The 26700-nt window shown below is 34.2% G+C and overlaps 1 protein-coding gene and 4 long non-coding RNA genes across 5 annotated transcripts; 3 read left to right on the forward strand and 2 right to left on the reverse strand.

Annotated features, from left to right (window-relative positions):
* Positions 1 to 294: 294 nt before the first annotated feature.
* On the forward strand, positions 295 to 25453 carry Sec15 (exocyst complex component Sec15). Its single transcript, XM_089846393.1, has 16 exons — positions 295 to 446; positions 19922 to 20087; positions 20149 to 20333; positions 20389 to 20593; positions 20654 to 20866; positions 22119 to 22246; positions 22335 to 22527; positions 22603 to 22806; positions 22911 to 23132; positions 23208 to 23287; positions 23719 to 23773; positions 23853 to 23925; positions 24007 to 24113; positions 24204 to 24345; positions 24458 to 24665; positions 24726 to 25453. Exons 1-16 carry the CDS (start codon positions 349 to 351, stop codon positions 24883 to 24885), a joined length of 2439 nt encoding a protein of 812 aa, XP_089702519.1. The 5' UTR covers positions 295 to 348; the 3' UTR covers positions 24886 to 25453.
* On the forward strand, positions 591 to 1075 carry LOC149654759 (uncharacterized). Its single transcript, XR_016370724.1, has 2 exons — positions 591 to 829; positions 891 to 1075. It is a non-coding gene; the product is annotated as an uncharacterized LOC149654759 (long non-coding RNA).
* On the reverse strand, positions 862 to 1609 carry LOC149654760 (uncharacterized). The gene is made up of 2 exons (XR_016370723.1): positions 1365 to 1609; positions 862 to 1312 (listed from the first exon to the last, which is right to left on the reverse strand). It is a non-coding gene; the product is annotated as an uncharacterized LOC149654760 (long non-coding RNA).
* On the forward strand, positions 18849 to 19596 carry LOC149654761 (uncharacterized). Its single transcript, XR_016370725.1, has 2 exons — positions 18849 to 19093; positions 19146 to 19596. It is a non-coding gene; the product is annotated as an uncharacterized LOC149654761 (long non-coding RNA).
* Positions 19383 to 19840, reverse strand: LOC149654762 (uncharacterized). The gene is made up of 2 exons (XR_016370726.1): positions 19629 to 19840; positions 19383 to 19567 (listed from the first exon to the last, which is right to left on the reverse strand). It is a non-coding gene; the product is annotated as an uncharacterized LOC149654762 (long non-coding RNA).
* Positions 25454 to 26700: the final 1247 nt, after the last annotated feature.

Consider the following 26700-nt stretch of genomic DNA (forward strand, 5'->3'; position numbering starts at 1 on the left):
GACCGGTTTTTTCCATTGAATTGAAAAGGCCACTCAAGCAGCGACATCTATCGAGTTAAATCTAATTCAAATATATCAAAATATAAACTACAATAATTTTATTACTTATAAAAATTGAATGTGCTTATTTAAAATTAATTAAATTATTTAAAATTTTAATCAACAAAGTTTTTTAGAGATAACTGTTTGCACATAGATGTCGCTTTCAAAACTGTTGAAGTGTAGTATAATTTAAACCCTGGAGTGGAAATTGGTTTTCACAGCTGTTTTGGAGCGGGACATAAGCCATTTTCACCGTGAAATAGACCCTGCCCACTAATCTCATTTTGACAGCAGAAGTTGAATATCATGGCGGAAAATGCAACTTCCCAATCAAATCCGGAGCACGATCATTTACTTTACGAATTAGAAACATCGGATACGAGCAGCGTGGGACTTGTGTTAAGGTTCGTTTTTAATTTTTTTCCAATTTAATTTTAATTACGTGGGAAATTCCGGTCGTGAAAGTGATATAGAACGTCGGGCCAAGGCTTAGCGCCTGGACGGAAATGGGTGTTTATAAATAAATCCGCCCTATCTTTATCGGGGTGGTACTAGTTTACCTAATTTTTTTTTGCTACTGATTTTTTGCTAACCCGGCATAACTCTCAGAATTTCTCAGAAAATTAAACGGCGTCTGCTTATGCGTCTGCTTATATTATATTAAGCCTTTGACAAATCTGAATGAATATGAATTAACGTAAATGAATATAAATTAAGCGTTAGTTGTTAATTAAAATAAAAGATGCAGAGTAAATAATAGAAAGGCGACTTCCCACAATATATTAAAGTAATTTTAAAGTAAAACTGCGACTAAATAACTGTATTTAAACCTATTAATTTATTTATAGAAATACATAACTCTTTAGTACACAAAATTAGGATGGTATTACCAAGAAACACTTCATGAAAGTACTTTTCGCAGAGAAAAAACCGGGAAACATTAGAAAATACATTTTTAATTGATACTTAATTGTTCCCAAGCGATTTTACTCCTTTGCTCGTTAAATTAAGAGGTGGCATAATGATTTTCTACTTGATAACCTTTTTTCTTTGAGTGCTTGAAGGGGAAGTGTACGGGTATGGGAACTATTGTGGAAGGGGAGGTATACTAATTCAAAATGAAATAGTTCATAAAATTAGTTTTTCCAGAGATACATTACTGTTATTTAATTGTTCCCAAGGGTTTTTCTCGTTTGCTCGACATACACTTATGACAGTAGTAACATTTTCTAATTTATCAACGCTTTTTCCCAGTACAAACACCAGAAAACTTTAGAAACATAATTATTTATTGATATATAATGATTTCCAAGCGTTTTTACCTGTTTGCTCGCTTAATTACGGGCTGGAATAACGATTTAATTTTTGCTAACCATTCTTGCGTGCTTAAAGGAAAAGCGAACTCGTAGGGGAACTATAGGGGGAGGGGAGGTATTACAAACCAAAATTAAAATATTGAATAAAATTGGTTTTTCCCAACAATTTCTCAAGAAACTTCGAATACATAATTAATAACTCATATTTAATCGTTCCCAATCGTTTTTATAAGTTTGCTCGTCAAAATTACACCCGGCATAACGTTTTAGTTTTTGCTAACCGTTCAGAGATGGCTATAGCTCTGCAGTGGGATGAAGGCTCGCCACAGTTCGAGGCAGCTAATGGCATAAGCGTTTAATGTACGTCCGTAATGACAGTAGTGACATTTTAAAATTTATCAACGCTTTTTCCCAGTACAAACACCAGAAAACTTTAGAAACATAATTATTGATTAATATTTAATGGTTTCCAAGCGTTTTTACCTGTTTGCTCGCTTAATTACGGGCTGGAATAACGATTTTATTTTTGCTAACCATTCTTGCGTGCTTAAAGGAAAAGCGAACTCGTAGGGGAACTATAGGGGGAGGGGAGGTATTACAAACCAAAAATTAAAATATTGAATAAAATTGGTTTTTCCCAACAATTTCTCAAGAAACTTCGAATATATAATTTATAACTCATATTTAATCGATTCCAAGTGTTTTTATTAGTTTGCTCGTCAAAATTACACCCGGCATAACGTTTTAGTTTTTGCTAACCCTTCATAGATGGCTATAGCTCCGCACAGGGATGAAGGCTAGCCCAAGTTCGAGGCAGCTAATGGCATAAGCGTCAGATGTATGTCCGTAATGACAGTAGTAATATTTTCTAATTTATCAACGCTTTTTCCGAGTACAAACACCAGAAAACTTTATAAACATAATTATTGATTAATATTTAATGATTTCCAAGCGTTTTTACCTGTTTGCTCGCTTAATTACGGGCTGGAATAACGATTTTATTTTTGCTAACCATTCTTGCGTGCTTAAAGGAAAAGCGTTCTTGCAGGAGAACTATAGGGGGAGGGGAGGGATTACAAACCAAAATTAAAATATTCAATAAAATTGGTTTTTCCCAACAATTTCTCAAGAAACTTCGAATACATAATTAATAACTCATATTTGATCGTTTCCAAGCATTTTTATTAGTTTGCTCGTCAATATTACACCCGGCATAACGTTTTAGTTTTTGCTAACCGTTCATAGATGGCTATAGCTCTGCAGTGGGATGAAGGTTCGCCAAAGTTCGAGGCAGCTAATGGCATAAGCGTCAGATGTACGTCCGTAATGACAGTAGCAATATTTTCTATTTAATCTACGCTTTTTCCCAGTACAAACACCAGAAAACTTTAGAAACATAATTATTAATCAATATTTAATGATTTCCAAGCGTTTCTACCAGTTTGCACGCTTAATTACGAGCTGGAATAACGATTTTATTTTTGCTAACCATTTTTTCGTCTGCTCGAAGGGGATTTGTTTTTGTAGGGGAAGGGAGGTATTACAAACCAGAATTAAAATATTGAATAAAATTGGTTTTTCCCAACAATTTCTCAAGAAACTTCGAATATATAATTTATAACTCATATTTAATCGATTCCAAGCGTTTTTATTAGTTTGCCCGCCAAAATTACACCCGGCATTCTCGCTAACCCTTCATAGATGGCTATAGCTCCGCAGAGGGATGAAGCCTCGCCAAAGTTCGAGGCAGCTAATGGTATAAGCCTTTAATGTACGTCCGTAATGACAGTAGTAATATTTTCTAATTTATCAACGCTTTTTCCCAGTACAAACACCAGAAAACTTTATAAACATAATTATTAATCAATATTTAATGATTTCCAAGCGTTTCTACCAGTTTGCACGCTTAATTACGAGCTGGAATAACGATTTTATTTTTGCTAACCATTTTTTCGTCTGCTCGAAGGGGATTTGTTTTTGTAGGGGAAGGGAGGTATTACAAACCAGAATTAAAATATTGAATAAAATTGGTTTTTCCCAACAATTTCTCAAGAAACTTCGAATACATAATTAATAACTCATATTTAATCGTTTCCAAGCGTTTTTATTAGTTTGCTCGTCAATATTACACCCGGCATAACGTTTTAGTTTTTGCTAACCGTTCATAGATGGCTATAGCTCTGCAGTGGGATGAAGGTTCGATAAAGTTCGAGGCAGCTAATGGCATAAGCGTCTAATGTACGTCCGTAATGACAGTAGTAATATTTTCTAATTTATCAACGCTTTTTCCCAGTACAAACACCAGAAAACTTTATAAACATAATTATTAATCAATATTTAATGATTTCCAAGCATTTCTACCAGTTTGCACGCTTAATTACGAGCTGGAATAACGATTTTATTTTTGCTAACCATTTTTTCGTCTGCTCGAAGGGGATTTGTTTTTGTAGGGTAAGGGAGGGATTACAAACCAAAATCAAAACATTGAATAAAATTAGTTTTTCCCAACAATTTTTCATGAAACTTGAAATATATAATTTGCAACTCATATTTAATCGTTTCTAACCGTTTTTATTAGTTTGCGCGTCAAAATTACATCCAGAATTCTCGCTAACCCTTCATAGATGGCCATAGCTCCGCCACTGATGAAGGCTAGCCAAAGTTCGAGGCAGCTAATGGCATAAGCGTTTAATGTACGTCCGTAATGACAGTAGTAATATTTTCAATTTTATCAACGCTTTTTCCCAGTACAAACACCAGAAAACTTTAGAAACATAATTATTGATTAATATTTAATGATTTCCAAGCGTTTTTACCAGTTTGCACGCTATATTACGAGCTGGAATAACGATTTTATTTTTGCTAACCATTTTTTCGTCTGCTTAAAGGAAAAGCGAACTCGTAGGGGAACTATAGGGGGAGGGGAGGTATTACAAACCAAAATTAAAAAATTTAATAAAATTGGTTTTTCCCAACGCTTTCTCAAAAAACTTCAAATATATAATTTATAACTCATATTTTATCGTTTCCAAGCGTTTTTATTAGTTTGCTCGTCAAAATTACACCCGGCATAACGTTTTAGTTTTTGCTAACCCTTCATAGATGTAGAACACCCCACGCGCGGTTGTTTTAAACATCTTGGCAACCTAACGAAGTTTCTCAGTGCTTTAAAAACAGTCTATTACGAAAAGCGTACATTAAATATTGAATTACAATTAATAATTAATTAAAATAGATTATCGTTCCTTTAAACTAGTTTGCTAACAAATTTTTCAATTAACCCGACTTATTTAGAACTCCAATATGCTAAAAACGTGGCTCTTTCTCATTAAAATAGCCAGAAAACATTAAATTAATCCTAATTAATTTGAATAAATTGATTCTTGCATTTTTTTTCGTTTGTTTTGTAAATATTCGATATTACAAAAATATTTATTGCTAACGATTTATCACTCTTAGGAGAAGTATACGACCAGGGGCGGTCTATGGGTGTGAAAGGGGAAGGGGGAATGTTTTGGTATATTTAATAACTTTATAATACAACTTTTTCCCACTACAAACACCAGAAAACTTTAAAAACATAATTATTGATTAATATTTAACGATTTCCAAGCGTTTTTACCAGTTTACTCGCTATATTACGAGCTGGAATAACGATTTTATTTTTGCTAACCATTTTTTTTTTCAATGCTTGAAGGGGAAGTGTTCTCGTAGGGGACAATAGGAGAAGGGTAGGTATGTAAAAATTGAAAAGGTTCATAAAATTAGTTTTTCCCAACATTTTCTCAAAGAAACTTCAAATATATAATTTATAAGTGATATTTAATAGTTCCAAAGCGTTTTTACTCGTTTGCTTGCCAAAATTACACCCGGCATAATATATTAATATTAATGAACACACTTACAGTGAAAAGGGATAAATTGTGTTAAGGTGATAGTTTTCATTCATTGGCGATTTTAAAGGAAGAGGATTATGATTAATCTATGACAGTACAATGTGGAATGCACTGTGAGAATATTAAAGGGTATGAGAAGCTTCGTTTGAAAAACCTCTGATTTAGGCCTATATAACAAAAGATAGAATTAATTTCTGTGGATTCAAAAATATCAAGCTTTTAATTCTCCGATTTCTGGTTATTTGGCAATATGCGTTTGAAAATGCTTCATATGAAACAATTTGAAATCCACTTTTTATGAAAGCCTAAAAAGTTTCCCGTTGGCTGACGTCCCATATATTTTTCACGTGAGATGACGATAGCTATCAGACCCAGAGAAGCTCGAGACGGGTATAGGATTCCCACGCTTTTTTTCCTGACGTCATAGTGACGTCATCAAACGGGCGAACAAGCTCGACAAGACCAAATTATTGATATGTCGAAACTGAGTTTTCGTGATTTTTCAATGGATTTTAAAAAATAGACACTTTGGTTCAATTATATTAAAAACTTGATATTTCGAAAGTAGAGACTTGAAAGTGTAACATAATACCACTTTCGTGGTAAAATATGATATGAAAACGAAGCTTCTCATACCCTTTAATGAACAAACACTAGTATCTGTAGGTCTTTTATGAACACACAAATTTGTCATATTTCCTTACAAAAAATGGAAAGTTTCATTCTCTCTTTAAAATTTCTCGCCTTTTAACGAGGGGTTAGTCACTTGAATAATCAGGTGTACAAAACCGCAGAAATCGATTACTTGATTTCTAGAATTCTGAGAAAATCATCAGTAATCAAAATCATTTCTGTAGGTAATCAAAGGTAATCATAAACCTCCGATAATCACTGGAAATCCCGTGAAATCTTGAGAAAATCAGAAATTGAGTAAATCACATGATTTACTAGTAATCTTTTGTAATCACCTCGGTAGTCACATCTTTCGTGAAATAATCGCACATAATCAATCGAGGAATTCGAAAATCCAAAATCAAAATCGTAATCAGTTGGAAAAGAAATAATCGCTCTATAATCACGGCATTCATCGAAATTCACGAAGAATCCAGTGGTAATCACTGCATTCACCAAAAGTATCACCGGGATTCATTGGAATTCAAACAGGAATCAAAAGTAATCCGCGGCAATAACGGAAAATCAGTGTAAAGAATATGGAAATCATCGAAAATAATCGTAATCACAGAAATCAAGGAATTCGTTCAATAATCATCAGAATTCACATAAAAATTCAGAAATCAGTTCAGGTGTACAAAATTTTGGCGAATGACTAGCCCCTCGCCTTTTAAGACATGAATATTCCAAGAGCCCGAACAACTTTCTATAAAATAAAAACTTCCGAATTTACACAAAGAAAGAACTCAAGTGGGGTGTTTTACCGAATTCTTTCTCTTTCACACGCTCCTGGCCATATGCCAATGTTAAAAATGTATGAGATGCGATAAGTATGCGTGGACATAAGTCTATGTTGTAAGTTTAGCACTGTTAAAGGTAACTGATGGAGGGGATAGTCACTAAAATTTCGTTCTTTTATTAAGGGTCACTTAGGTGTTTAGCACTGTTAAAGGAGTCGAGGAGCTATGCACTAATGAAAATTTTCTTTCATTGGTGAAGTTTATTGACGCTTTTAAAAGTGATAGGGATTCATTGGTGATTTAAAATGGATGGGGATTAAGGGTAGCTAATACTTCACTTAAGTAGAGCTATTTTTCTGCCATGAAATCGGCCAAAACATTAGTACAAGAAAAAAGTGCTAAAAGCTTGTCAAATAGTATGGGACACATCCTTGCGTGGTTGTGAAAGTATCAAGGATCGTGTTTCAAAACCTTGCATAGCAGAGAATATTCTATATAATATGGAAATCCCCTTCTTTCTTTCTATTTCGCAAAATGGGATGAACCCACTAACGATATAGAGGACTGTTCCTAACTTTCAATGTTTTTAATACAGTGCGTTAACATTAACAAACGCTTATCTCTTGCACTAGCCATCTCTACAAACTATGTTCTTTAACTAAATGGCGCGTTGGACCGCAAACTTTAATATCCTTGGAAATAATTAAGTGCGCCTATGCGATAGTGTAGGAAAGAATCAGAAACGAATTTCCGATTCTGAAGCACAAAGCTGAACTCGAAAGCAGAAAGTGTTCAATCAGTTTAAGCTTCTTTCTAGAATCAGAAAGTATAATTTACAACGCACTTACTATCCTGGTTTCATAAACGTATATGCCAGAAACGAAATAAATTAGAGAGTTTAAGCATCCCCTAAACGCGTACGTGTAGCTACCTTCCACAGTGCATTAGACTAATGCATTGTCAAAGGTGGCTACACGTACGCGTATAGGGGATGCTTAAACTCTCTAATGGCAGAAACTTGAAGATATTTCGCCATCAAGTAGCAAAACCGCAGGGTAAATATGTATATTTCGACACCAATTTACCTAAAGATTCACCTTAACCTGATAAACCTGCAACGTGCAGTACTAGCGTGATATAGGCACTTCACCACTAGAACTTGTTAGCGTAGTACTAGCTTATTCGTAGTGAAATAGCATAGCGCATTGTTCCCAGAACTCTATCTGCCCCTCACACAAAGGCGCGGGACTGAAGCAAGAAAAAACTGGTACCGAAGGAAATAAGGGACAGTTTAATAACCACATAGGGACGGGCAAACGATGCTAAAAATTCCTCTACAATTCGAACGAAATTTTTCTGCACTACTCAATTGTTATTAAGGTAAAATTCACAATTTCTTATACAGCCAAACCTTCACGCTGAAAAATGAAAATTGAAGGTGTGTTTGTGCCTCGAGTTTTGTACAGCCAAATGTCGCAATTGGACACTATTCTAGTCCCCAATAATATTAGAAATATCCATGAAAGCGTGCAAAGCGCGTGCACGCGCTATAGACCATTAACATGTAGAGAAACTTTTTTCCTTTTCTGACCATGATATGATGTGGGCCCTGGGGAAATCTAACGAGGTTTGTACCAGATTCGATCCTTCGTGCGGTATTTGAATGGAAAATAAAATTTGTAGTGAACATAATCTCACCAAAAACATCTCTGTAAAAATATGCCAAGTTGTTTGGCCGTAAAAAGAAGTGAGATCTAAAATACGGCCAAGTTATTATCTCCAGGTGAACCAACATTTTATTCGACTTAAAACTTCTCAAGAATGTTTTTCTGACTTGGCCATTTGCATATCAAGGATTCGTTTCATTCCAGATATGGATCGAAATTAAAATATTAAATCAAATTGGTTAAATATTCTTGATAAGCCTTTGTGGTTGCAAAGAAGAAGGATGCAAGTTTGGAATGCTAATGGCCAAGTCAGAAAAACATTCTTGAGAAGTTTTAAGTCGAATAAAATGTTGGTTCACCTGGAGATAATAACTTGGCCGTATTTTAGATCTCACTTCTTTTTACGGCCAAACAACTTGGCATATTTTTACAGAGATGTACGTGCATGTTCTTGTAGATTTATAGAAGTAGGATTATGAAGTGAAATAAACATTTGTACTTTTAGATTTTTATTTGTTCTTTCCAAGAGTTTTACTTGGCTTTGCCTTTTTCAACTTTTTTGCATTCAACTTTCTTTTTTTTTCTCAGGCTGTGATAATTGTTAACCGTATTTCTATTCGAAGAACACAATATTGTGGCAAGTAAAACTTATAATCAACAGAATAGTGTGAAATATTCAAATATTTCTTTGTATTTTTTATTTTTTTATTTCTTAACTATCGAACTCTTAAAATCCTAAAAAAAAACACCTGTATAAATAAAACTATTTAACTCTTTTTTTCTCAATACTGTATCTAATCCTATTTTTTATTTTTTTGTAAACTTCAAAAAATACCTTTGTGAAGCAAGAGAGTTGGGGTCCAGGGATTTACCAGTGACGCACGTGTAAGATAAACATCTTCGACGTCACGGACAAAAATGGGTGGTCACTCGGTATTCCCCTGGGCCACGCTCTCTAGCTATAAAAAAACCTTTTGTACGGTCCGGGACCGAGATTGTAAAAGTTTTTGAAAAAATAAACCAGAATGCTTGCAAGAGTCAACGAAAAAGGATAGGCTCTCGAGTTTTTCTCAACCCTCTCCCAAATGGAGAAAAATACTTAGAAAAATTTTAAAATAATTAAACAAAACAAATTAAACGTATTTTTCAGTCGGTACGTTTATTAAATAATTAAGTCTCTCCCAAGAGCATAAAAATTACCCTAGAAATCCCAACCAAAAGCTATAAGGATTTTCTATAAATAGATTTAAGAAAAACTAAATGAATCAAAACACGCTTAGAACCATTTCAGACGAAATGAAAAGGAAATGAGTAAAAAATTTAATTACTAAAACACTATGTAAAAAACATAAATTTTGCAATAATACGAAAGAATCATATTAGTAAAAAATATTAATATTAAAAGACGAAAAAATTAAATTATGTCCTATTACGAGGGGATATAAATTATAAAACCCCCATTTCAGGGGCTAACAGGTGAAAATTCCCGCTTTTGGGACTTTTTCCTTTCTTTGTATGCTAAGTCCTACTTGTATGACAAATTTTATCATTCCCGCAACACCGGAAGTGCCCTAGAGGTTTAGATGATGACTCTAATTCTAAACCCCCATTTCAGGGGCTAAAAGGGGAAAACTCCCGCTTTTGGGACTTTTCCCTTTGCTTGTATGCTTAGTGGTACAAGTATGCCAAATTTCATCATTCTAGCACCACCGGAAATGCCCTAGAGGTATAGATGATGACTCTAATTTTAAACCCCCATTTCAGGGGCTAAAAGGGGGAAACTCCCGCTTTTGGGACTTTTCCCTTTGCTTGTATGCTTAGTGGTACTGCCGTGCACCCAGATTACAACGTTATTTGAAGCTATTGAAGGGTCAGGAGATGTTTTCAACGAAAATTATAAATAAATAACAGAAACCCAACCTTAATAGTGCCCTTTCCGCCTCTAAATCAATCTCTCATTCAAGCTACCTTGCCCGTATTCCCCATCCACCCTCGCTAACCCCAAAAACCGGAGTAAAGAGTAGGCCTGTGCGAGCCCTCGATAAGACTCGAAAGCTCGATAAGCAACTTTTTAAGGGCTCGACAAGTTTTCGAGCCTTGTGAAGAAGCTCGATAAAAGCTTTGAAGAGCCTATAAAGAGGATCTTTTCTTAACTATAGGTCCAGACAAACTTGTTTTACGTCCATCCGCAGTCGGAAAATTGCCTTTAACTCATGTCATAGCGTTAATGTATTTCCTTTCGCAATTCTTTCAAATTACGAGCTCCAACGTGGTAGTGGATCTTGCCTTAATCGCTTTCTATCCACGCTTGTTTTTCGTGTACCCGGGGTTAACTCACACACACACACACACACACACACACACATACAATCCATCAGCGCAATAACTAGGTGTGATTATATAACCACACCTAGCTAAAAATGGTAATTTACCGGGTAAATTACCGATTTAAATTATGGAATAACAAAAATTACCGTAATTTATGGGATTTTATATTTTCACAGGCTTATTATCGCGGTAATTTACGTAATTTCTTGGTAAATTACCATTCTAAAATTACGGTATGATATAAATCGGTAATTTACGCGGTATTTGGTAAATTACCGACTCACATCTCTATCCGGAGTTAACTAACAAACACCCCCTCCCCACACACACACTTAGGCATTCAGGTCGATCATAATCTCAAATTCCACTCTCACATCCAAAACATTTGTGGTCGTGCTGTAGCGTGGCTCCGTGGCTCACGGACTATTTCCTTTCTTAGGGAAAGGACTCTCTCCTTTCTTGTGTGTCGCCAAGATGTCTGGAGATAGTTTAGGAAGGACCACCTAGATTTAACCAGGGATGGGCCTTCGGGGTGCGAGAGACGGGAAAGGGGAAACAGTCAGTTTTGGCTTGAGCTTGGAGAATAAAGGTTCTGTTTCTACGAACGTAGTCTATTTCATTGATTTCAAACACTTATGTAGTTAGTAAGTTTGTCTTTCAAACCACCTAAAACGCCGCTACAGTGCGAAAGGTCTCATAGCTACCATTGGGGCCAATTTCCCCAATTTCACACCTGAACTTCTTACCCGGATTTACGCTTGCTACGTCCGCCCCGTACTGGAATTTGGGTGTCCCATCTGGAACCCTCATTCTGCCCTTGATGTTAAACTCCTCGACAATGAACAGGGTTCTCTGTCTCGTCCCCCATCCCGCTTGCGACATCAACCCAGGGCCACTAGACTCTCTACACTTGGTTGGACTTCATTAAAAACCCGCCGTACCTATTTTGACCTTCTGGGCTTATTCAAGATCTTAACTTCCCCTTCGCAAAGTTATTTCACCCCCCCTCCCTTTGATGCTCCCACAAGGGGTCACAGTCGGAAATTATTTCACCAATATGCCCGCAAAGACCAGCTGAAGCACTCTTTTTTTCCGTCGGTCGATCCCTATTTGGAACTCCCTCCCTTCAGAAATTGTAGCGGTCAGATCTATCTCTGTTTTTAAGTCCAAACTGCGGCAGTTTCTAGGTTTTCAATTACTTAATTGCACTTTATATTCACGGAGCTGTAAGGCTTTTTGAGCCCTAGCTCGTCACCCCCCACCGGAACAAAAAAAAAATAACAAAATCCATCAGCGCAAGAACGATGTGCGATTACATAACCACACCTAGCTAAAAATTAATTAGTGTTACCAGAAGGGGATAATAGAAGAAGAATGCCACTCTGTATCCTCTTCATACTTAAGTTATGTAACGTCATTCTTCCCAGGCTCACCCTTTTTGTTTGCTTTCCCGCTCATCAAACTTCTTATGGGCATCGCACCGTAAGGTGAATTCTATAATTGTTTGGTACTAAATCCCCAGCAATCAACCCACAAACCTCGTCTTGGGGTGGAACAAAAATCCACAAGTGCGTCTTGCCAAATAGTTAATCGCTAATAGAGTAATGATGAGGGAACTATTTATCGCGTATGTGATTCGGTTTAGTAACCTCGCTCCAAATATTACGATGTTGGGAAGAATGACGTTACACTTACCCCGCTTTGTGGTACACTTCTCTCGAAGAGAAGTATTATATACTTCTGGTCTTACTAGGTATAACAGTGCAATGCGAATGTACTCTGCACATGTTAATGAACGCACTTAGAGTGAAAAGGGATAAATTGTGTTAAGGTGATATTTTTCATTAATTGGTGATTTTTAAGGGGAAAGGCTTATGATCCATCTCTTATAACAGTACAATGCGGACGCAGTGTGAAAATATTAATGAACAAACAGTAATATCTGTACGAGGGGTTAGTCATTCTCTAAAATTTTGTACACCTGATTTCTGATTTCTGAATTTTTATGTGAATTCCGTTGATTACTGAATGAATTTCTTGATTTCCGTGATTACGATTATTTTAGGTGATTTCCGTAATCTTTACAATGATTTCCCGTTATTGCCGCAGATTACTCGAGATTACTACTTGAATTCCACTGATTACTCGTGATTACTATTTGAATTCCACTGATTACTCGTGATTACTATTTGAATTCCACTGATTACTCGTGATTACTTTTTGAATTCCACTGATTACTCGTGATTACTATTTGAATTCCACTGATTACTCGTGATTACTATTTGAATTCCACTGATTACTCCATTTCAACTGATTACGATTTTTATTTTGGATTTTCGAATTCCTCGATTGATTATGCGTGATTATTTGACGAAATATGTGATTACCGAGATGATTACAAAAGATTACTAGGAAATTATGTGATTATTTCTGATTCTCTCAATATTCTATGTGATTTCCAGTGATTTTCGGAGATTTCTGATTACTCACAAAATTGATTATGATTACTTATGATTTTCTTAGAATTCTAGAAATCAAGTAATCGATTTCGGCGGTTTTGTACACCTGATTACTCAAGTGACTAGCCCCTCGTATCTGTAGTCTTTTATGAACACGCAAATTTATCATATTGCCTCACCTAAAACGAGAAAGTTCATTCTCTCATTCCGAACTTTCTATACAAAAAAAGTTCGGGGTTTACACAAAGAAAGAACTCAAGTTGGGTGTTTTAACGAATTCTTTCTCTTTCAAACGCTTCTGGTCATAAATCCATGTTATAAATTTATAAGGTGCGATATGTATGCGTCCGCATAAGTCTATTTTGTCAACTCATCGAGAGGCTAAACTAAAACTATCAAATTTATAAGATGCGATAAGTGTGCGTTGGCAAAAGTTTACGTTGTAAAGTTAAATGAGCGTTATGCTTTTGATCATTTTAGCATTGCTAAAGGCAGGAGGGATAATCACTAAAATGGGTAATCACTATAATTAAACTTTCTCCTTCAAAAGGTTCAGGACATAAGTCTTTTAAAAGGGATTGGGAATAGGGGCTATTTAGTGGTTCTGAGCAATCATTTTAGCACTGTTAAAGCAACGCGTCGAGGGGCTATTCACTAATGAAGATTTTTCCATGATTTTCATTTATGCTTTTAAATGTGATAGGGATTTATTAATGATTTAAAATTAATGGGGATAAAGGGTAACTAATACCTATTCCAAAGATAGAATGTTCTCGATAGATGGAGCCTTACAAACGATGGGGCTCTAATCTGGCCGGGGGCCATCTTGTTAAAGTTAAATACGCTGATTCGCCGCCGTTCGCGTTCATATTCGATTCTCTCAGCATAAGCAGAGTACCTAGGGTAGAGGGTGGAGAATTACATCAAACAAGTTTTTTTTGGCGGCCAATGAATCAATGAAAATAATTTAAGTGGTAAATACGGTTTTTACGTCAGGCTAAGACGTCATTAGCGTAAATTAAGCCACACCAGTTGTTTCCAAAATCATTTCACGCCGATTAGGATTTGACCTTAGCCATTCCAACCCCTCCATAAGTTCGTACGTAGTACTCTTGCCTCGGAGAGGTAATATTTTGGGTTTCCCAACTTTACGTTCTAGTTTTATCACATTTAGACGTGGTCGCCTAACAAATAATTTGTACGAGTGGCCGCGCGTGTAGGAGGAAGGGTTAGTAGTGAAATAGGTCTGAGAGGGATCTGACAAGATATTGTAGAGAAGCAGAAGGTCTGCTGTGTCCCAGCGGCAGAATAAAGTGGGCCAACCTCATTGTTCCAGGCGCAAGGTACGAGAAAACCCCCTCAAGGACGGGAGGATCTTGGTTGCCCGAGATTGTAACGACGCTAGGGGAGAAGAGTCTTTTACATGATATGAACGCCATATAGGCTAGAATGGGCCTGAAAAATTTATTGTATAGTAGTGTTGGTGTTTTTTGGTCTAAAAATGATGAATTTCGGCGAAGAGCTCCGATAACACCAATGGCGCGGGAGGCAATAAGGGCGCAATGTCGTATACTTAAGAATCCTATACATTGCTTAAATTCTTAGTTATTTAGCAGTGTTGCAGAAAAATACGGAGGTTAGGTAGAGGTTTAGTCAATGACAATAATGAATAGTGATATTCCTTAATTGAAGAACTTAAACACCAATTCGTAAAGTAAAAGGAACCTTTTACTTTAACCCGCAACTTAAGAAGGTCGAAGCTTAAGTGGAGCGCAAACTAAACAGTATTTAGATGGTCTGTTGTCCTATACTTCCGAGTAGGTCTCAACTTCACTCCGTGCACTAACTAAATGACTGCAATGACTGTCAAAGGTTTTTATAAGCCCGCGCTAGGACCTCCCTCCTACTAGGGCAATGGTCTAATCGCCCTCTAAGCGCTAGAAAGATAATAGAGTAGGCCAACAGTGAAGTCTACAATTAAGCCTACAGCCAGGCCTATAACCTGACAGAGTAAATGTCTGAGTGAGTTGACGTTCCGTTGCAACGTTATTAGTACAATTAAATGCAACGCTTAAGCTTACTATTAAAATCCCCCAAAACGTTATGCCGGGTGTAATTTTGGCAAGCAAACGAGTAAAAACGCTTTGGAACTATTAAATATCACTTATAAATTATATATTTGAAGTTTCTTTGAGAAAATGTTGGGAAAAACTAATTTTATGAACCTTTTCAATTTTTACATACCTACCCTTCTCCTATTGTCCCCTACGAGAACACTTCCCCTTCAAGCATTGAAAAAAAAAATGGTTAGCAAAAATAAAATCGTTATTCCAGCTCGTAATATAGCGAGTAAACTGGTAAAAACGCTTGGAAATCGTTAAATATTAATCAATAATTATGTTTTTAAAGTTTTCTGGTGTTTGTAGTGGGAAAAAGTTGTATTATAAAGTTATTAAATATACCAAAACATTCCCCCTTCCCCTTTCACACCCATAGACCGCCCCTGGTCGTATACTTCTCCTAAGAGTGATAAATCGTTAGCAATAAATATTTTTGTAATATCGAATATTTACAAAACAAACGAAAAAAAATGCAAGAATCAATTTATTCAAATTAATTAGGATTAATTTAATGTTTTCTGGCTATTTTAATGAGAAAGAGCCACGTTTTTAGCATATTGGAGTTCTAAATAAGTCGGGTTAATTGAAAAATTTGTTAGCAAACTAGTTTAAAGGAACGATAATCTATTTTAATTAATTATTAATTGTAATTCAATATTTAATGTACGCTTTTCGTAATAGACTGTTTTTAAAGCACTGAGAAACTTCGTTAGGTTGCCAAGATGTTTAAAACAACCGCGCGTGGGGTGTTCTACATCTATGAAGGGTTAGCAAAAACTAAAACGTTATGCCGGGTGTAATTTTGACGAGCAAACTAATAAAAACGCTTGGAAACGATAAAATATGAGTTATAAATTATATATTTGAAGTTTTTTGAGAAAGCGTTGGGAAAAACCAATTTTATTAAATTTTTTAATTTTGGTTTGTAATACCTCCCCTCCCCCTATAGTTCCCCTACGAGTTCGCTTTTCCTTTAAGCAGACGAAAAAATGGTTAGCAAAAATAAAATCGTTATTCCAGCTCGTAATATAGCGTGCAAACTGGTAAAAACGCTTGGAAATCATTAAATATTAATCAATAATTATGTTTCTAAAGTTTTCTGGTGTTTGTACTGGGAAAAAGCGTTGATAAAATTGAAAATATTACTACTGTCATTACGGACGTACATTAAACGCTTATGCCATTAGCTGCCTCGAACTTTGGCTAGCCTTCATCAGTGGCGGAGCTATGGCCATCTATGAAGGGTTAGCGAGAATTCTGGATGTAATTTTGACGCGCAAACTAATAAAAACGGTTAGAAACGATTAAATATGAGTTGCAAATTATATATTTCAAGTTTCATGAAAAATTGTTGGGAAAAACTAATTTTATTCAATGTTTTGATTTTGGTTTGTAATCCCTCCCTTACCCTACAAAAACAAATCCCCTTCGAGCAGACGAAAAAATGGTTAGCAAAAATAAAATCGTTATTCCAGCTCGTAATTAAGCGTGCAAACTGGTAGAAATGCTTGGAAATCATTAAATATTGATTAATAATTATGTTTATAAAGTTTTCTGGTGTTTGTACTGGGAAAAAGCGTTGATAAATTAGAAAATATTACTACTGTCATTACGGACGTACATTAGACGCTTATGCCATTAGCTGCCTCGAACTTTATCGAACCTTCATCCCACTGCAGAGCTATAGCCATCTATGAACGGTTAGCAAAAACTAAAACGTTATGCCGGGTGTAATATTGACGAGCAAACTAATAAAAACGCTTGGAAACGATTAAATATGAGTTATTAATTATGTATTCGAAGTTTCTTGAGAAATTGTTGGGAAAAACCAATTTTATTCAATATTTTAATTCTGGTTTGTAATACCTCCCTTCCCCTACAAAAACAAATCCCCTTCGAGCAGACGAAAAAATGGTTAGCAAAAATAAAATCGTTATTCCAGCTCGTAATTAAGCGTGCAAACTGGTAGAAACGCTTGGAAATCATTAAATATTGATTAATAATTATGTTTATAAAGTTTTCTGGTGTTTGTACTGGGAAAAAGCGTTGATAAATTAGAAAATATTACTACTGTCATTACGGACGTACATTAAAGGCTTATACCATTAGCTGCCTCGAACTTTGGCGAGGCTTCATCCCTCTGCGGAGCTATAGCCATCTATGAAGGGTTAGCGAGAATGCCGGGTGTAATTTTGGCGGGCAAACTAATAAAAACGCTTGGAATCGATTAAATATGAGTTATAAATTATATATTCGAAGTTTCTTGAGAAATTGTTGGGAAAAACCAATTTTATTCAATATTTTAATTCTGGTTTGTAATACCTCCCTTCCCCTACAAAAACAAATCCCCTTCGAGCAGACGAAAAAATGGTTAGCAAAAATAAAATCGTTATTCCAGCTCGTAATTAAGCGTGCAAACTGGTAGAAACGCTTGGAAATCATTAAATATTGATTAATAATTATGTTTCTAAAGTTTTCTGGTGTTTGTACTGGGAAAAAGCGTAGATTAAATAGAAAATATTGCTACTGTCATTACGGACGTACATCTGACGCTTATGCCATTAGCTGCCTCGAACTTTGGCGAACCTTCATCCCACTGCAGAGCTATAGCCATCTATGAACGGTTAGCAAAAACTAAAACGTTATGCCGGGTGTAATATTGACGAGCAAACTAATAAAAATGCTTGGAAACGATCAAATATGAGTTATTAATTATGTATTCGAAGTTTCTTGAGAAATTGTTGGGAAAAACCAATTTTATTGAATATTTTAATTTTGGTTTGTAATCCCTCCCCTCCCCCTATAGTTCTCCTGCAAGAACGCTTTTCCTTTAAGCACGCAAGAATGGTTAGCAAAAATAAAATCGTTATTCCAGCCCGTAATTAAGCGAGCAAACAGGTAAAAACGCTTGGAAATCATTAAATATTAATCAATAATTATGTTTATAAAGTTTTCTGGTGTTTGTACTCGGAAAAAGCGTTGATAAATTAGAAAATATTACTACTGTCATTACGGACATACATCTGACGCTTATGCCATTAGCTGCCTCGAACTTGGGCTAGCCTTCATCCCTGTGCGGAGCTATAGCCATCTATGAAGGGTTAGCAAAAACTAAAACGTTATGCCGGGTGTAATTTTGACGAGCAAACTAATAAAAACACTTGGAATCGATTAAATATGAGTTATAAATTATATATTCGAAGTTTCTTGAGAAATTGTTGGGAAAAACCAATTTTATTCAATATTTTAATTTTTGGTTTGTAATACCTCCCCTCCCCCTATAGTTCCCCTACGAGTTCGCTTTTCCTTTAAGCACGCAAGAATGGTTAGCAAAAATAAAATCGTTATTCCAGCCCGTAATTAAGCGAGCAAACAGGTAAAAACGCTTGGAAACCATTAAATATTAATCAATAATTATGTTTCTAAAGTTTTCTGGTGTTTGTACTGGGAAAAAGCGTTGATAAATTTTAAAATGTCACTACTGTCATTACGGACGTACATTAAACGCTTATGCCATTAGCTGCCTCGAACTGTGGCGAGCCTTCATCCCACTGCAGAGCTATAGCCATCTCTGAACGGTTAGCAAAAACTAAAACGTTATGCCGGGTGTAATTTTGACGAGCAAACTTATAAAAACGATTGGGAACGATTAAATATGAGTTATTAATTATGTATTCGAAGTTTCTTGAGAAATTGTTGGGAAAAACCAATTTTATTCAATATTTTAATTTTGGTTTGTAATACCTCCCCTCCCCCTATAGTTCCCCTACGAGTTCGCTTTTCCTTTAAGCACGCAAGAATGGTTAGCAAAAATTAAATCGTTATTCCAGCCCGTAATTAAGCGAGCAAACAGGTAAAAACGCTTGGAAATCATTATATATCAATAAATAATTATGTTTCTAAAGTTTTCTGGTGTTTGTACTGGGAAAAAGCGTTGATAAATTAGAAAATGTTACTACTGTCATAAGTGTATGTCGAGCAAACGAGAAAAACCCTTGGGAACAATTAAATAACAGTAATGTATCTCTGGAAAAACTAATTTTATGAACTATTTCATTTTGAATTAGTATACCTCCCCTTCCACAATAGTTCCCATACCCGTACACTTCCCCTTCAAGCACTCAAAGAAAAAAGGTTATCAAGTAGAAAATCATTATGCCACCTCTTAATTTAACGAGCAAAGGAGTAAAATCGCTTGGGAACAATTAAGTATCAATTAAAAATGTATTTTCTAATGTTTCCCGGTTTTTTCTCTGCGAAAAGTACTTTCATGAAGTGTTTCTTGGTAATACCATCCTAATTTTGTGTACTAAAGAGTTATGTATTTCTATAAATAAATTAATAGGTTTAAATACAGTTATTTAGTCGCAGTTTTACTTTAAAATTACTTTAATATATTGTGGGAAGTCGCCTTTCTATTATTTACTCTGCATCTTTTATTTTAATTAACAACTAACGCTTAATTTATATTCATTTACGTTAATTCATATTCATTCAGATTTGTCAAAGGCTTAATATAATATAAGCAGACGCATAAGCAGACGCCGTTTAATTTTCTGAGAAATTCTGAGAGTTATGCCGGGTTAGCAAAAAATCAGTAGCAAAAAAAATTAGGTAAACTAGTACCACCCCTTTATCGGAGTCGCCGACACAATGTTAATTTTAGTTTAATTATAATCAGAGCAATTTACGATGGAGACGAACACAGAAAGTTTATGGAGCGTTTGGACGCCAGGATTAAAAATCACGATCGAGATATTGAAAGGATGTGCAATTTTCATTACCAGGGCTTCATTGATTCCATCCAGAAGCTATTGCTCGTTAGAACGGAAGCTGAGAGACTCAGGGTGAGTTACTGTAATTATCTTTGAGACTTTTATCGTAAATTAAACTGTAATTGATTAACAGCGGACTGTTAAAAGCACGGATGATGATCTCCAACGTGCTAGCCGTAAGGTGGTTCAAATGGCGGAAGATTTGGTAAAACACCGGAAAATTCAACACAATATTGAGAGAGCCATAGAAAATTTAAGCCATTGTTTACCGGTGCTAGAAATGTATGGCAAATTGAGTAAACAGATGAAAGAGAAGAGGTAATTTCCCCATTTATTTTAAATATAATTATGATTAATTATATATATTGTTAAGGTATTACCCCGCTCTTAAAACATTGGAGCAATTGGAACACACCTATTTACCTCGAGTATCCCATTATCGCTTTGCCCAAACTATGAGGTCATCTGTGCCATTACTCCGTGATCAAATTAAAGTGGCTTCCATGTCTGATTTGAAAGATTTCTTGGAAAATATTAGAAAGTGTTCCCCAATGATTGGAAAAGTTGCCATGAAACACGTAAGTTTAAGCTTCTATCTTATTGGATTAGTTAATTAAATGATTAATTGGTCAATTTAGGCTAGTGAACAACAAGGTTTAGAAGCTGGTCAAGTTAGAAAGAAAAAGAAGAAAAAAGCACCACCACCTCCAAACCCTTTTACGGGTGAAATTGATGACCCTACTTGGTCAGGGGAGATGGCCTTAAATTTGGATGGTGATGATGAAAGAAGTGCTCAAGATTTGGTAGATTTTTCGCCTGTTTACAGATGCCTTCATATTTATTCCGTTTTGGTAATCAAAAATTTCTTGCTTCTTTAGTTATAGTTCAAAATTTGGCCCAAATTTTGGGCTAAAGTAGTATAGTTAACAAGATCTGGTCTATATAGGCCAATATCTTAGGTGTACTCTAATTGAGCCCAAAAATTGGGCATAAACAGACTTTGGCTATTTGTTTAGTTCCAAATTTTGGGCAAAAGTAGTATAGTACTTTTAGTTAGTCATTTTAGACCAAATTTTAAGCCTATATATATATAGGCCAATATATCAGGTGTACTAGTTAGGCCCAAAAATTGGGCATAAACAAGCTGGCTATTTATTTAGGCCTAAATTTTGGGCAAAAATAGTACTCACAAGATAATAGGCTAATTAGGCTCAGAATTTAGGCTTCAATAGCTTATCAAATTATTCACACTATTTAGGACCAAATAGGCTTAAATAAATTATTCACATTATTTAGGCTCAAAATTTAGGCTTAAATAAATTGTTCACATTATTTAGGCTCAAAATTTAGATTTAAATAAATCATTCACAGTATTTAGGCCCAAAATTTAGGCTTAAATAAATCATTCACAGTTATTTAGGCCCAAAATGTAGGCTTAAATAAATCATTCACAGTTATTTAGGCCCAAAAATTTAGGCTTAAATAAATTATTCACACTATTTAGGTCCAAAATTTAGGCTTAAATAAATTGTTCACATTATTTAGGCTCAAAATTTAGATTTAAATAAATCATTCACACTATTTAGGCCCAAAATTTAGGCTTAAATAAATCATTCACACTATTTAGGCCCAAAATTTAGGCTTAAATAAATCATTCACACTATTTAGGCCCAAAATTTAGGCTTAAATAAATCATTCACACTATTTAGGCCCAAAATTTAGGCTTAAATAAATCATTCACACAATTTTGGCCCAAATTTTAGGCTTAAATAAATCATTCACATTATTTAGGCCCAAAATTTAGGCTTAAATAAATCATTCACACAATTTTGGCCGAAAATTTAGGCTTAAATAAATCATTTACACTATTTAGGCCCAAAATTTAGGCTTAAATAAAGCATTCACACAATTTTGGCCGAAAATTTAGGCTTAAATAAATCTTTTAACACTGTTTAAGCCTAAAATTTGGGCCTAAATATTGTCCCTTGGCTATATAAACCCAAAACTTCTTCCTAAATAGAAACAGCTAACCCAATTTCGTCTGGTTTTAATTGAATTCATGTCAGATTAATATTTAATTAATACAATAAAATTTTAATTTAGGGAGCTCGCGACAAATTTGAGACCTATTATCGCGACCAACGTGAAGAACAGGCTAGATTAGCATTGGCTCCTCCTCCCAATATGGAAGGAATAGAAGATTTCCGTAATTTCTTCAGTGGCATAATAGGGTTTGTAATTTAATTTTGTATAATCACTTCAGTTAATTAAATAAATCTTAATTATAATTAATAATTAATATAAATTATCTCCTGATAGTTTTTTTGTGGTAGAGGATCATATTTTGAATACAGCTGATGGTTTAGTTAATCGCCCCTATTTGGACGAGGTCTGGGAAAAAGCTCTGTCGGAAATTAATGTTTCTTTACGGACAAGTTTGACCAATTGCGAGGACGCGGATTTGATGCTGGACATCAAAAAACTGATAACTTTATTCAGCTATACACTTCAGGTTGCTCTTAATTAATTTAATTAATTAATTAATTTACTTATGTTTTAGATTAATTTGGGTGATTAAAATTTGTAGAGCTACGGATACCAAGTTAGTAGGTTAAATGATCTACTCTTGGAGATTCGTAACCGTTACAGCGAGTTCCTTATGAAAGAATGGGTCAAAGTTTTTGAGGAAATATTTGATGAAGATGATTACAGACCCGTTGAGGTGGAATCGGAACAAAAATATCAAGCTTTGCTTAGGGTTTTCCCATTTAACGATGATGCCTTAGTAAAAGTAACGTGTTTTAACTCTTTTTTTTTTTTTAATTAAAAAATGGTTTTGAACTAACTTTTGATTAAAATAATCTTAAGTTAACTAATATCTCTTTTAAATTAAAGAATTCCTACCCAAGGAAACTTCCATTTTCTACTTTTGTTCCGAAAGTTTTTGCTAAAGTCAAGGAATTTATCGCGGAATGTTTGAAATTCTGCAAAGATTTAAATCTTAGTCAAACGGAGATTGAAGATATGGTTAGAAAATCAACCAATCAACTTTTGAAGAATGTTTTAAGTGACTGCCTTAACAGATTAATTGAGAAACCAAATTTGGGACTATTACAGGTTAATTAATTAATTATACTTAATTTAATTTAATTCGAAATTAAAATTAATTGTAATTAAATTAAATTAAAATAGTTAATTCAAGTGACAATCAACACTAATTACTTAGAGGATGCTTGCGTATCTTTGGAAGAGTACATTTCTAAAGTGACTGGGTATAATTTTAATTAATTAGATTAATTTAATTTATTTTATTATTTCAATTAATTAGATTAATTTAATTTATTTTATTATTTCAATTAATTAGATTAATTTAATTTATTTTATTATTTCAATTAATTAGATTAATTTAATTTATTTTATTATTTCAATTAATTAGATTAATTTATTTTATTATTTCAATTAATTAGATTAATTTAATTTATTTTATTATTTCAATTAATTAGATTAATTTAATTTATTTTATTATTTCAATTAATTAGATTAATTTAATTTATTTTATTATTTCAATTAATTAGATTAATTTAATTTATTTTATTATTTCAATTAATTAGATTAATTTAATTTATTTTATTATTTCAATTAATTAGATTAATTTAATTTATTTTATTATTTCAATTAATTATGATTATTTAATTGTTTAAAGGTCCACTAGTGAAAGTTCTCACGTTGGAAGATTACAAGCACAGTCAATGTTTAAAGTATATTTAATTATTTAATTAATTAATAATTACTAATTAAATGTTTCAATCAATTAATTATTGTTTATTTTTATTTCAGGCTACACGTAAAGCTGCTGAGAACAAAATCTACATTAAACTAAACAAAAAAATTGATGAATTCTTGGATTTAGGTAACATTATAATTATAATTATCCGACAACAAAAATCATTAATTTGATTATTAATTATTAAATATTAAATTTAATTTACAGCTGATTATGACTGGCTCTTAGTTGAAACAAAAGGTCACGCCAGCGAGTTTTTAACAGATCTAGTCTCGTTTCTCAATACTACTTTTGAAGGCTTTACAAATCTAGATGTGAGTGGAGTGGACTATTTTTATTTTGTTTTCCCCGTTAAGATATTCAAATTATTTCTAATCCAACTTTTTGGGGTTTTTTATTTTTAGGACAAAGTCGCTTATTCGGCTTGTCTCTCAGTTTGCGCGCATTTGGCGAGCAAATTAATGAAAATGATTCTAGATAAGAACCTAAAATATATTTCTATGGGTGCTATTGAACAGTTTAATCTTGATGTTATTCAGTGTGAACGTAAGTGAAGTACCGTTAACCCGTTTTTAGGACTAAAAAAGTCGAAACTCACGCAGTTTTTAATATTTTAAACTAAAATCCTTAATATTTGCTGATGTTTAAATATAAATAGAGTTTGCAACGTCACAAACTTCGTGGACAAAAGGTGGCGGCGAAGATGGAGAAGAATTGCAAATTTGTTTTAGCGAACTTCGTCAATTAATGGATCTTTTCGATCAAGATTGGGAAAATAAAATTCATCAATATATTAAAGATTACGGAACGAGGGACAATAAAAATTCAAGAGTTAGTCCTCAACTCGTCATAAATTTATTGGAAAAGTAATTATTAATTAATTAATTAATTAAATAATAATTAATTATAAACTTTTTGAAACTCAGAGTTCGAGAAGCGGATAAAAAGAAAAACTTTTTTTCATCAACTTTTAATAAAAATAGTCGGGATAAAAAGAAAAAGTACGAAACTTTCCTTAAGCAACTACAACAATTGACTACGATGAAAAATGGTCACCATGAAAAACAATCTGATCACCGTGATTAAAATATAGTAACATAACATAACATGATGTAATGCTTTTCAAACAACAGAACACAAAAAGAAACCGTTAAACAATTCAGAGTGCTTTCTTTCTTTCGTGACTAAAAAAGTTTTCTTCTTCTTTTGCGTTGCGAGACTAAATGGAAATGAACAGTCCGCCACTCATGGACATGGTGTAGTGTTTAATATAAATATATTGATAATAATAAAAAATAGTATATGACCTACATTAGGTGCTAATACGCGTAAAATTCATCATAAGGTATTTGCTTTTTAAGTTTAAAACTTTAAAGAAAATGCTATGGCTGTTATTATAATTATTATTATTATTTATAAGTAATATTAAAAAAAGGGATTAGAATTTAAATTAAAACTTAAACTTAAACTAGTTTCTTTTTCGCGCTATTTCATTGCTTTTCTTTAAAACCCGCCAATGTTTGTAACCTTGCTGGGTGGTTCTTTTGTTTTTCAAAAGAATAATTAAAAACAACAAAATTGACTTGTTATTATTATAAATTTAAATTGTGAGAAAAAAAATAATTAATAAAATACGGAAAGTGTTTGTTATTTATTTTATAGTGCGAAATATTTTTATTTTTATTTTTAAGTTTGTTATTGTTTTTAGTTGTGGACACGGCCTGCAGATGTCGCGGTTATCAGTGGACGGACGCTGCGTACTCTACTCCAATCTGTAGGTCCGATTTTGGCGGGAAAGTATGTCACGCAGTTTCCTACGCCACGTGATGAGTTGTTTGAAATTACGCGGGAATCTGAGAGAATTGCTGCCATGACCGTTTTGAGTTTTATATAGTACTATAAGTTTATAAGATATGTTCCATAAGTATGACACTTCCTATACTTCGTAATGCTAGAGACTTACTACTAAGAGCTAGTTCGAGAACGACGGTAGCGAGAATTGACTACACTCGGTTTTGCAGTCCATCTTCCTATTTAGTCTGTCCTTAGCCTTTGACAGCGCCTCACTAGGCGTCGCTTTACGAGAATCTATGACGTTTCGCCTACGTCACTTCATGACAAACTCTCATTAACGGGTGACACACTTATGAAACATATCTTATAAACTTATGATAGTACCATAAGTTAATAAGATATATTCCATAAGTTTATCAATGGTTACTGAGAACTTGACATGAACTGACGTAGGTGAAACGTCATAGATTCTCGTAAAGCGACGCCTGTTGAGGCACTGTCAAAGTCTTAGTACAGACTTAATAGGAAAATGGAAGTACAGCAATATTAACCAAGTGTAGTCAAATCTCGCTTCCGTCGTTCTCGAGCTGTAGTCTCTAGCATCATAAGTTTATAAGATATGTTCCATAAGTATGTCACTACCTATACTTCGTAATGCTAGTGGCTTAATGAGAGCTAGTTCAAGAACGACGTGAGAATTGACTACACTCGGTTTAGCAGTCCATCCTCCTATTTAGTCTATACTAAGCCTTTGACAGCGCCTCACCAGGCGTCGCTTTACGAGAATCTATGACGTTTCGCCTATGTCACTTCATGACAAACTCTCATTAACGGGTGACACACTTATGAAACATATCTTATAAACTTATGCTAGCATTAAAAAGTGTACGAAGCGTCATACTTATGGAGCATATATTATATACTTATGATATAATATTGGAGATCGTCAGCGTTATGAGCCTATTCACGGCTTGTTCCCTGTGTAATCGTACGAAAGAGGGGGTCGACACTATTCTGGGATAAAGGAGGGCTTCTCATATTACACGGCGCCAGCAAGTTTCAACGAACCGTACTTTTTGTTTTTATATCTATATACTTTTGTTTACA

Source organism: Phalangium opilio, unplaced genomic scaffold, assembly GCF_054372755.1.
Source record: "Phalangium opilio isolate 3A_F unplaced genomic scaffold, DU_Popi_V2 ptg000079l_1, whole genome shotgun sequence".
Taxonomy (NCBI): Eukaryota; Metazoa; Arthropoda; class Arachnida; order Opiliones; family Phalangiidae; genus Phalangium; species Phalangium opilio.